At 37.7% G+C, this 12,308-nt stretch overlaps 1 protein-coding gene across 1 annotated transcript; it reads left to right on the forward strand.

The window, feature by feature from the left end:
* The first annotated feature begins 562 nt into the window (after positions 1–562).
* Positions 563–9,830, forward strand: LOC150091091 (leukocyte elastase inhibitor C-like). Its single transcript, XM_090374212.1, has 2 exons — positions 563–766; positions 8,420–9,830. Exons 1-2 carry the CDS (start codon positions 578–580, stop codon positions 9,698–9,700), a joined length of 1,470 nt encoding a protein of 489 aa, XP_090230338.1. The 5' UTR covers positions 563–577; the 3' UTR covers positions 9,701–9,830.
* The last annotated feature ends 2,478 nt before the right edge of the window (positions 9,831–12,308 follow it).

The raw sequence follows: 12,308 nt of genomic DNA on the forward strand, positions 1-12,308 counted from the left end.
TGTTTTTTCATACTCTTTCCCATATGAATAAAATTTCCTTCGGGAATCTTCCTTGCACTTTCTGGGAGCCATAGTTTGTACACCGCTCTGCTATAGGTTCATGTTTGGTGGGTTAAATTATTATTTTTGGGTTTTCTGCTATTCATTACAACATGCTACTGAAGAACATGTGGTAATTCTCATTGCTTTCATGCTTTTATTCAAATAACAGAATTGTCTCAATCGTCATACGTAACTATGTATATATTTCTTAGAAAACTTAACAAATTCTGCTTGATCAGTGTTACTTGTCCTTCACATGCCGATCGGTTTTGTCTTTCTTTCTTTATTTATTATTATTATTTTTTTAAACGTTGACGTAACACGTTTTCCCCTCAAACTCGCCTCACACTTTAGGTAATCATTGGTTGAAGGACGTAATAGCACTCCCATCTTATCTGATAGCGTTGTCTGAAGAACGAAAGCCAACAAGAATCCAGTGAGCACGTGATAAATGAGTAAGCATGCAGCATTGAAAAGTGTGCGTTTCCGCTGTCAATTACCGGTTGGTAGGCGGAGTTGCCCTCTGGAAATCGGAATGACGTCAGCACTGTGTATACTGAGAGGGAGAGATAGCGGGGTTTCCTCACCTTTCATTCACGATGAACCGGATTCAGGAGAAGTGATTTCCCCGTGCCTAGAGAATTTAGCTACATATATATCCATATGCCACGAACTTTCTCCCATTAAGAGAATCGCATCGACCCTCTCAAGACATCAGAATCTTGTAAGTGATGATTTAATTATTTTTATTTAGATGCTGTAGCCCTATAAACACCATTTGTGCTTACGTACGAAGACGAAGGACGAAGTTGTAACTATTAATATACTTTTGCTATTGCTGCTATTACCAGAACAATTTAAAATGAAATTAATAATTTGTAATCATTGCCAGATTTAAGGCTGTTGTGGCCCCTAAGCTAAAACTTTTAAGAGTCCCCCCCCCATGTCAATGAGTAAATTTTAGGTAACGTTGTTGTTATTTGGTTTTTAGGAGCATTAGCAACTAAGGCCATATTGATCCAGGATATGCGGTGGTCATTCCCTGACCTTTCCGCATCCTCCGTATTTGGTGGTGACGGGATTGAACCCCGGTCTAATCAAGAAGCGTATGTTACGCACTGCTGCTCCTTCCCACCTAGCTACGGAGGTGCCTTAGGTAACGTACAAGTTAATGCAAACGCATCATATTACTAGGCAGCTAAACTCTGAATTAGCAAAAATTACCCTAATGCTCACCAATCCGGTGAGCATTGGCTTGGCAAACCCAGGGTCCTGAGCTGGATATCATCATTCTTCTCTTTCTTGGTGATTCCTTTCTACTTCTGACTCTCTCTCAGGGTAACTTGGGATTTTTTTTTTTTTTTTTGCTGGTGCAGCATAAGCCTCAGGCTTCCTTGTACCACATGGCTAATAATAATAATAATTTGCAAAAGCGGCATCGTTTAAGTTATATCTCATATTGTGAATATCTTCACAACGAGTTACTATGATATTGCACTACTTCGAATAAGTAACGCTTCACCAAAGGAGAAGACAATTGTTACTTATTCTCAGCGGATACCACCACCCAGACGGCACCGTTTTGAAATATGGTATGGGATAAAGTTCTCGGTTATCCTCATACTATCCCTATTAGACTTAGAAAAGAGATAAAGATGTAGGAAGGTGATAGTAGGAGAGGTAGAGGAAGGAAATGCCGTAGAAGGAAGAAAGGGACAGTTGCTCCTTCAACTCACACACAAAGCTCATATATTCCTCGAATAGGCAACGCTTCCCCAGTAGAGAAGACTGTTGTTACCTATTCGAGGAAACTCAGTGGCCATCAGGCCTCCCAGACGGCACCGTTTCGGGGCTATTTGGCCTTTCTTCGGTGGGTGGGTAGGTAGGTACCCTAGTGATGCAATGATGACAAAAGAGTTATGAAGTATAACTCCACAATATGAGAGATGCCTGATGGTGTATAATATAAATTAAGACTGAAATACGTTAAGGGCTTTAGCCTCAGGCTGCGAGAAGCGTTTGAAGAAGATACTATGATGTGGTCACAAAGTAATTGGATGCAAAAAATAATTTTGATATCATATACTGTACTTGGATTTTAGGAAAGCTTTTAATACCGTTGCACATGGAAGACTACTGTACAAATTCGAGCAGTATGGCATTAAGGGCAAGTTGCTACAATGGATAAAAGGATGGTTAAGTGGGAGAAGACAGAGTGGTGGTCAATGGGTACTGCTCTACGTGGACTAATGTTATTAGTGTTGTCCCTCAGGGTTCGGTGTTGGGCCCATTGTTGTTTTGTATGTTTATCAATGATATTGATGAAGGTATATCAAGCTTAATGTCAAAGTTTGCAGATGATACAAAGGTTGGCAGTAACAGTTATGACAGTATGCTGCTGCTACAGGATCTGGAAAAGTTGGGCAGATGGGCTGAGAAGTGGCAACTGAAGTTTAGCATTGACAAATGCAAAGTACTGCATATGGGTAGCAGTAACCCCAGAGAAATGTATCAATTATGTGGTGTTACACTCAGGGTAGTGGAGAATGAAAGAGACCTTGGGGTAATTTTGCAGTCAGATATTAAGTTTTCTGAACAGTGCAGACAGGCTGCCAGAGTAGGTTATGGGGTCTTGTCAATGATATACAGGAATTTTGCGAGCAATGATAAGGAGGTGATTATCCCCTTATATTAGGCAATGGTCCGGCCACACCTTGAGTACTGCGTACAGGTCTGGAAGCCTCATTGTAGGAAGGATGTAAAGTTGCTAGAATGAATGCAGAGAAGGACAACAAGACTGGTACAGGAAACAAAGGGGTGCTCTTATGAAGAAAGACTTAAGTTCTGCAAATTTCAGCTTCTGGAGACTAGGCACCTGCGCGGCGATCTGATTGAGGTGTATAAGGCCTTTAATGGATTGAGCAAGGTTATTACTGAGGGGATTCTTCCTCTTGCTCAGATTACAAACGTGAGGGGGCATAGATTCAAATTGGGGAAAGACAGTCGTAGAATATTTGCGGAAGTTTGAATTTAGCCAGCGGGTAGTTGATTGCTGCCGATCTGGCTAGCCGGGTAGGTAAAGTGCCTGCCTGGCAACCCAAAGGTCGCGGGTTCGAATCCCGCCTCGGGCTTGGATCAAAGTACTACAAAAACCTTGGGAGGTGCATTATGGCCACAGAAGCCGATGCGCCAAAAACTACCAAAAAAAAAAAAAAAAGTTGATTGCTGGAACAAACTTCCATGTGTTGTTGTGGAAGTTGATAGCTTGAATAAATTCAAGGCAGAACTAGACAAACATTTGTAATGAATGGATTAGTGAAATGGTAAGGGTTTTTTTTTTGGCTGATGCTGTGTGTGCATCATGTGCCTCTACTAATGCTACTGTCCAACCTGTCCTGTCTACAGAATTTCTTCCCAAACAATGCAGTAAACCTTTTTAATTCATTAGCAACAGAAGCAAACAGTAGCCTTCTGAAGCGCACAGCCTACAACTATAGAACGGGAACACTCCTGATGAAACTACTCGGATAAAGAAGATGGAACGAGATGCAATACTATAATTAATAAGTAATAATCCCGGGGCAGCCATATTTTGAAAATTGGTAAGCGGGACAACTTGAAACGAAATGTGTAGAATACCATTTTTTCCTTCAAAAAGTAAAAGAAAAATTTACAATTAAAATACATTTTTTATGAATCGATCAATCATAGTATTTATTTGTTATATGTATTTGTCCTATAATAATATTTATAACAGTTATTTTAAAAATAGCGAGGAAGACTACTTTTACTTTATATATTTCGCTTGTTTTAAATTTTTTGTCCTTCCGAAAATTTTAAAAAGTTTTTAAATTATGAACAGGACATGTTATAGTTTTCTTTCACCATAAGGCTTCTAAATTTTCTAATAAAAGACGGTTTCTCTCTTTCCTCCAAGCAGTTTTCATTTAGCTGAAAACTTTCTGATGAAGCAGTTGAATGTGGGAATGCTTAATATGGAGCTTACAATTTGAGACAAATTATTTGCCCAGAAATTTTGAGAAAAATTGACCCATTTTTTAACAACACGCATTTTATTTTCTTCATTACTCAGCGAGGGAAAAAATGCCTTTAAACTTAAAATTTCTTCAAAAAAAGCAAGTCTTAAGTTCACATTTTTGATATTGATTATTATTATTATTATTATTAGCGATATGGTGTAAGGAAGCCTGAGGCTTATGCTGCATTAGCCAAAAAAATCCCCAAGTTACCCTGAGAGAGAGAGAGAGAGAGAGAGAGAGAGAGAGAGAGAGAGAGAGAGAGAGAGAGAGAGAGAGAGAGAGAATGATGATATCCAGCTCAGGACCCTGGGTGTGACAAACCCATACTCATCAAAAATGTGAGCCCCTGGAGTTTCTACTAATTCTCGAATTGCATTAAATGTTAGTGGAAAAAAGATTTCTCAATTCTTATTTTTCTCTTGTTATCAGAATTAATTTTTAACACATCCGTTAGATTCCAATAAGAATTAATTAAAAATACGTAAAATCAATAAATTCATTTTTTCCCTCTCTTATTGGACAAAAGATGGTATTATCGGGAAGCGGCACTTGAAGTTCTAAATTGGGAAAATCCCGGGACGGTTGGCCACCCTGAATAATCCTGTAACAAGTGAAAATGCAGCATAAATTCACTGTTGAATATCTACTTTAGTAAGATACTGTAAACAATTTCCTCTTTTAATATTGTGGAATAATTGCTATTCTTGCATTTTTGTACCCTTCTAGCCGGCCGGCTGTGTGAAAGAGGTGAAAGCAAACATTTGCTCTAATAAACGGATTTAATAATACTAATAAATAACACTTCTAAGATAAGTTTGTTTCAGGCAATTCCTTTAGCAGACGTATAAATAAAGTTACCATCTCGCCAAGCTTGACACAAAGTTTGCTAACCAGCCCGTGTACACCGGCTGTTAATGTATCATTTCAAAATTCAGGAAATAAAATTTCCGCTCTGGCTGATCCCTGCATTACAAATTATTGGTTTTGTTTTTGATGATAGCAGAAACAGGTAAAAGCATATTAATAATGTTACAACTGCATGCTGCATGTCGTACTAAGCCGGAGCCCGAACATGACGTGTCCATTTGGGGGGCCCGAGATGTTATTTGTCCGAATTACCAGTTGTAAAAAAAAGAAAATTTCCATTCCTTTTTGAGGCAAATACGATATGCTTTTGTAGAATGTATACACGGTAACTATGAAACTATTTAATACCCGTATTTTAATTGTATTTATATTTCGCATGCATTTTAATACATATACCACAATATTTTAAACCAGAAGCCTTTCCTTTCATAAACAAAGTCAAGAGATCGACCTATCATACTTTTTCACATGTATCTATAATAATTATAATAGAATTATTATATTTTTTTAAATCAAAAACACATTAAGTAAGCAGGTACATACAAATCTGAAGTTAATTTAAAAACTAAATTCGGCAATTAGTTAATATGATTATGGTATCTCTGGTACTGGTGTTCTCCAGAAAATTATAATTATACATTTATTTTTATTCGCCGCGATCGACCATTTGAACTCTATTTTAAATTGAATCCTATTTTAAACTATGGCATTGATAAGATCCTAAACTGTAAATTTTAAATCTATACAAGTGAATAATTATCTCAACATTTTCATTAATAATTAACATTCAACAATTAAATTTAAATGGTAATTATATTTTATAATGTTAAATGTTAATTATTAGTGGAAAAAAGTTTCCCACCGCCCCAGCTGACAATCATTTCCGGGTCTAAAGTTTTACGTATAAGAAATATATACTCTTATTTATCTTAGTCATAAATTTATATAAATAAATTTACATATAAATAAAAATATATACTTTTCTTAATGTGCCTCAGCACATTTGCCGCTGTGAGCGGTTGCACTGTCACCTTGAAATACCCATGACAATAGGAGTAAATGTGCAATATTATTGGGTGTACCTGATCCGCAACGTTCTTCAGATATGCTCTTGAGTTCACGGTGGCATGAGGGGATCAAGTATGCCACAAAAACATTCACTTCCACCAGTCATTACTGTCAGTACAGAACGAATTGTCTGTGGTATTTTTCATATGTGTGGCCCTTGCGGGTACAATAGTGAATATAATCACGTTCCCCATACCTGTTTAAAAAGGCGTGGGTTTGAATCTTGTAAATGACGCGAGGAATTTATATATATATATATATATATATATATATATATATATATTTTTTTTTTTTTTTTCGCAACGCGGCTGATTTAATGTCTCAGGCAAGGGTCGCATGGTATTTCATCAAGCAAATAAGCAAATCGTTGGCGCATAATGGCCTTTAGCTGCCGTTGCGCTGTAAAATCTCCAGTAACAACAACAATAACAAGCAAATCGACCACAGAATACACGTAATTTACAGACATAAATACTGATGCTTCATAACTTAGTTGCTTTGATTCATAATTGAAATCTGAGATTATTGGCTTCCATGAAGATCTCCTCCCGTAGGACATAATTTTTAGGGTTTTCAGGAAGTTTTTTCGTTGCTTAAAAAAATGTGTTTTTGATTAAAAAAAAGACTCGTCATAGTCGCTCACAATCATAACATCCTTAAAGCCAATTAGATCCTGTCCGTTCCTCATTTCCGGTGAACTTTTTGGGTACCAGTTGGGTCACAGTGGGTTATAGCACTTTCCTGAACATGTCACATACACACTATGTAATCTCTTTTTTTGCATAGATTGTTACATATAGAGCATGAAGATTTCTTCATTAAGTGTCTCAATTTTCCTTAATAAAGTGGCTAGACATCTCATGGCATTAGTTTGCACGACCTTAGCAGGTAGACAGCTGTCTCGGAGCAAACGGTTAATCACTTTTTTTTTTTTTAGGCATGTACGCGTGTATATACAGGGTGTCTTAAAAATATTGGTACAAACGTTTAAGGGAGGTAGGTAACACCTAAAGGAATGTGAATCGCATAGGAACCCATAACCGGAAACGTCACAGGAAAGTAGTAGCAGAGGCACAAGAAGCAGAAATGACACAAGACAGTAGTGGCAAACATTTATTTGACATAATATTAACAATGGAGTACGAGGTGAATACATTTCATGATGTTATAACAGATGCTCGAAGGTTCCACCATGAGACGCGATGCATGCTTGACACCGACGCAGCATGCATTGGCGGACACGGTCGAACACACCTGGAGTTTCTTTGACAGTAGCAGCAGCGCAGACGAGTCTCGCCACGAGATCCATTTCCGTCTCCACAGGCAATTCATACACGATAGATTTGAGGGCCCCCACAGGAAGAAATCAAGGCTCGATAAATCAGGTGAGCGTGGGGGCCAGGCAACGGGTCCACCACGGCCAATCCATCGACACCCAAAATGCCGTTCAAATGGTCACGAACACACCTTCCATAATGGAGAGGCGCCCCGTCATGTTGAAACCAAATGTTGCGTCTCACATTTGCTGGAACATCGTCAAGTAACCCTGGTAGAACTTGTTCAAGAAAGATCCGATATATAGCGGAGTTCATGCAGGATGGTAACAGGTATGGGCCGACTAAGCAGTCACCGACCATGCCTGCCCACACATTTATTGCGAAGCGATGTTGTGCCGCATGGGGGCGCACACCGTGTGAGCCCTCTGCATGCCCTTCGTGCGGCGACTACTGCTTGAATGAGTAAACCAGAAATTTTCCCTCTCGCAAACTGATGAACAGCGCCGTGTACCGACTTACGGTGACGTTTCCGGTTATGGGTTCCTATGCGATTCACATTAGGTAGGTAACACCTTCCTTAAACGTTTGTACAAATTTTTGTATTAATATTTTTGAGACACCCTGTATATTTGCATAAGAGCCTATTGTTTTCACCATGTTCATGTCTCCAGAAATTATTATTTATTTTTTCCATACAATTTGTATATAAAAAAAAAAAAAAAAAAAAAACATGTAGTTTTAATGCAGTATCGTTAGCTTTAGACAGTCGGTGTGCTACGTAACTTGTTCCAGGATAGCCTTTGGATATCTGGTTTCTTGCATCCGTTTTACATGTCCATACCATGTTAAACGCTTTTCTTTGATAGTGTCAATAATATTCTTTTTCACTTCCATTTTATCTATGTCTTCATAATTCTCTCTTATGTCTTCACAATTAATAATATATTTACAATAATTTTCATAATTTTAATTTTGACTATTTCATAATTTTAATTTTTATTATTTCATAATTATTAACCATATATAATAATATACTGCACTTATATTAAGTGAATATTTAAATGCTCTGCAACAAATTTTGTATTTTAATTGAATTGCGATAACTAAAATTCTTAATTTTTTTAGGTGATATCTTTCAACATGAAGAAAGAAGTTGTGTTTATAGTTCTAATGGTATGTTCAATTCGCATTCGGGCGCAGTGTCTCACTAGCAATGACACCCATATCGAAGAAAATGCAGTTGGCGATGCTGTAAGGACACTTGTGGATGGATCAATCAACTTTGGAATAGAGATGTTACGTGCTCTAAATCAAGAACCAAAAAGCAGCACGACAGGATTATTCTTCAGCCCATTCAGTATATGGTCATCTCTTGTTATCACGTACATTGGAGCAAAAGGGCGAACGGAGAAAGAGATGGAAGTGGTCTTGGGTTTAGGAGACAGTAACAAGGCAGAAGTACTGCAGGCATACCAAAACTTGCACTCTTGGAACCGCGATCGTCAAGGGCGGAGAGGAGGTGAAGAAAGCTACAGGCTTGCCAACAGAATCTTTTTTCAACAAGATCTCCCATTTAGGGATTGCGTACGGGAATACCTCAATGGAGATGTCGAGAATATAGATTTCCAAAGTGATCCTGATAATTCTCGTGAGATCATTAACAAATGGGTTGAAGATCAGACAGAGCAAAAGATCCAAAATCTTTTTCCACTAGGGAGTATCAGTGCTCTGACTAAAATGGTAATTGCTAATGCGGTGTATTTCAAAGAATCATGGCTTCAGCAATTTAACCCCAATGACACACGGAAACGTCGTTTCACACTGCCTACCAGACAAGACATTTTTGTTGATATGATGTCTATGAGAGGACGATTTCTGTATGGAGTTAGTGAAGAACTACAGTGTACTGCCCTTGAACTACCTTATTCTGGCAATGATCTAAGCATGATAATTCTCCTTCCACAGAATCGATTTATTGGCGTGAATGTTGTGAGTCGCCTTCTGACTTTAGAACGTTTGAAAAACTTGATTTTTGATATGTATCCACGTGAAGCATTAGTAGCTGTCCCAAAGTTTCATATTGAAGACGAGTTTGAGCTAGAAAGCATACTTAGTAAGATGGGAATGCGTAATCTCTTTGATGTTCAAAATGCAGACTTATCAGGTTTTACAGGACAAAGAGACATCACAGTTGATGCTGTCCGTCATAAGGCTTATATTGATGTCAATGAGGAAGGCACTGAAGCTGCTGGTGCTACAGGAACATTAGCTTCTCGCACATCCAGACCTCTTTGGCCAGCGTCATTCGTTGTCGACAGAGGATTTCTTTTCTTAATCCGAGACAGCTTTTCCAACCACATTCTATTTATGGGCACAGTTCTCTATCCTGAATATACGTCTACATGAATGAAATTATCAACTCTTTCAGTAACAGCACATAGTGTACTCTAACTCTACCTCCAGCTGAATACGTTGTGTTTGTGTGTTAATATATACGTACTTCATATACATATGGTATAACGAAAAAATATTTTTCAGATGTTATTTCTTAAAAGAAATGTAATTATAAAATAAATATATTTATTGTTCAAAATAACAATGATTGAGTCATTGACTTTTCCACATTATTCAAAAATGTAAATACAAGTTTTCAACTAGGAAGTCAATCGTTTTCGTAGTTTACAAGAACGGCTGTGAAGGTCAAGAAATAATAAATATTAGCCTCCAACCGTGCACTCATGACCGTAAGTGTATTATGCCTGTAGAATTGCTTGTTCATGAACAGATTTGCATGTTTTGAGCAGAAAAAGCCATAATAACTCACAAAAAAAAAAAAAATCCTAATCCTTCACCTGAGATTAGTTAACTGAACAGGACTTTAGAAATTCCTCTGGTTATCGAACCAAGACCTCTCCAAACGAGTGTCAGACGGCGATGTATCGTGCCGACAAGGCTGGTACGAAGGACTTTTAAACTACCGTCATACACAGCTGGTCATCTTGTAAAAGCTTCTCTACATCCAGGAGCGATCTGCTGCTGTTTGCATTTTGTCGTCTCTGAGAACTGGAACCAGAATTCAGTTGCTTCCATCTTAACACGGCCCTGATCTCATACATCCCGAAGTAACTTATACCTTGCTTATCAACATAATGATAATATTACATTAATTTCTTACTATTACACTTGGGAGGAAAAGCAGCATTTCGAAAGTAGCGTTGAGAAAGCTAAGTTCGCTGTTTAATGCACATATATTTAACATTGTGAAAGCACTCCACCGCAAGTTGCCTTGGTATGGCGACTACTCTAAATAAATCACTGCTCTAATGGAGAACTTGATTTTGATAGTAGATTTAAAAGGAGTTGTATGCAGCTGAATTCTATTCCCTTTCAGTCACTTTTTGTACTGTTTCCTTGTGAAAATTCCCATTCAATCAATGCAATTATACTACCATAGTTTTGTTACTTTACAAATTACAAGGTAATAAACTGTATGATCGAATCCGTCTGTCTGAAACAGGTCTACTACCTTCACAGCTTATACAGCTGCAATAAAATTATTAAAAAGCTCCTTGTTTATCTATCACTGGAAACATCAAATGACCTCGAAAAGAATAGACAGCACCTATCTCAAGCAATAAATTAAATTAAACTATTCTAAACAGAAATAATTTTTATCTAACAAAGAGATGCTGCTAGTAATTTGCACTCTTGACAGGGCGAACTTGATGGCACATTTCACTAAAAAAATAATGTAAATAAAGCGATATATATAGTGCATGTACAATACTTGTCAAATAGGATGCATAAAGCTGAAAATATTTCATTTCTCACCCGTTTTATTTTCAAAAGTTGACTTTATGAAATCACGGAAAGCTCGTAAGATAAGAATATGTAAATCGAATGTCCGGTATTAAAATTTTTGTCCGTAAGATCGAAAGTTAAGGAAATGATGTTCGTAAATCGAGAGCTGATTGTCTTGGGAAGAAAGGTAACAATAGACTCGTTATATTTGTTGTATTACTTACCCATGCAATAAACGTTGGAAAATGGCTCAGTCATGCTCACCTGTGTATGCCATTTGCTTCCATCCATGGTTTGAAGAAAACAATTATCACTTAGCAAATTTCAAAAAAGAAAAAAAAAAAAGAAAAAAAAAATCAACACTTTATCCAACTGACACTGCTTAGTGAAGTTCATGTACCCGGGGAGCCAACAACAGTCATGTCCATACAAGCTGCAAAAATTAAGCATACAGACCAAGCGAGTCAAATAAATCTCGCTGTTACGGAAATAGTAGTAGTAGTAATGGAGGCGTGATGCAAGAAAGCAAGCGTACGAGCTTATATAGCATCAGCAAAATAAAAAAAAATAAAAAACAATTTCACACATCCATTCCCTCTAAACGTTTGTCCAGTTCCTCCTTGAATTTATTTAAGCTATCAACTTCCAAAAACGAGGGATGGAAGTTTATTCCAACAATTAACCACCCGCTGGCTAAAGGTAAATCTCCGCACATCTGTTCTGCAACTGTCTTCACTCAATTTGAATTTATGCCCCCTCAGGTCCGTAATCTGAGCACGAGGAAGAATCCTATCAGAATTCAGCAGGCTCAACCCATTCAAGGCCTTATACAGATCAATCGGATCACCTCGAGGTGTCTAGTCTCCAACCGCTGCAATTTGAAGAACTTAAGCCTTTCTTGGTAAGAGAACCCCTTCATTCCCCTTACCAATCTCGTTGCCCTTCTGTGTACACACTCAAGAAACTCTACATCCTTCATAAAATGAGAACTCCAGACCTATACACAATACTCAAGGTGTGGCCTGACCATTGACTTATACAAAGAGATAATCACCTTTTTCCTGTTAGCAAAATTTCTGTATATCATTGACAAGACCGCTGACCTGCTCTGGCAGCTTGTCTGCATTTCTCAGAAAACTTCATATCTGACTGCACAATTACTCACAGATCTTTTTCATTTTCTACCACCCTAATTGTAGTAACATACAGTTGG

The sequence above is a fragment of the Mastigoproctus giganteus genome, chromosome 1 (assembly GCF_048544385.1).
Source record: "Mastigoproctus giganteus isolate SK-2022 chromosome 1, ASM4854438v1, whole genome shotgun sequence".
NCBI lineage: Eukaryota > Metazoa > Arthropoda > Arachnida > Uropygi > Thelyphonidae > Mastigoproctus > Mastigoproctus giganteus.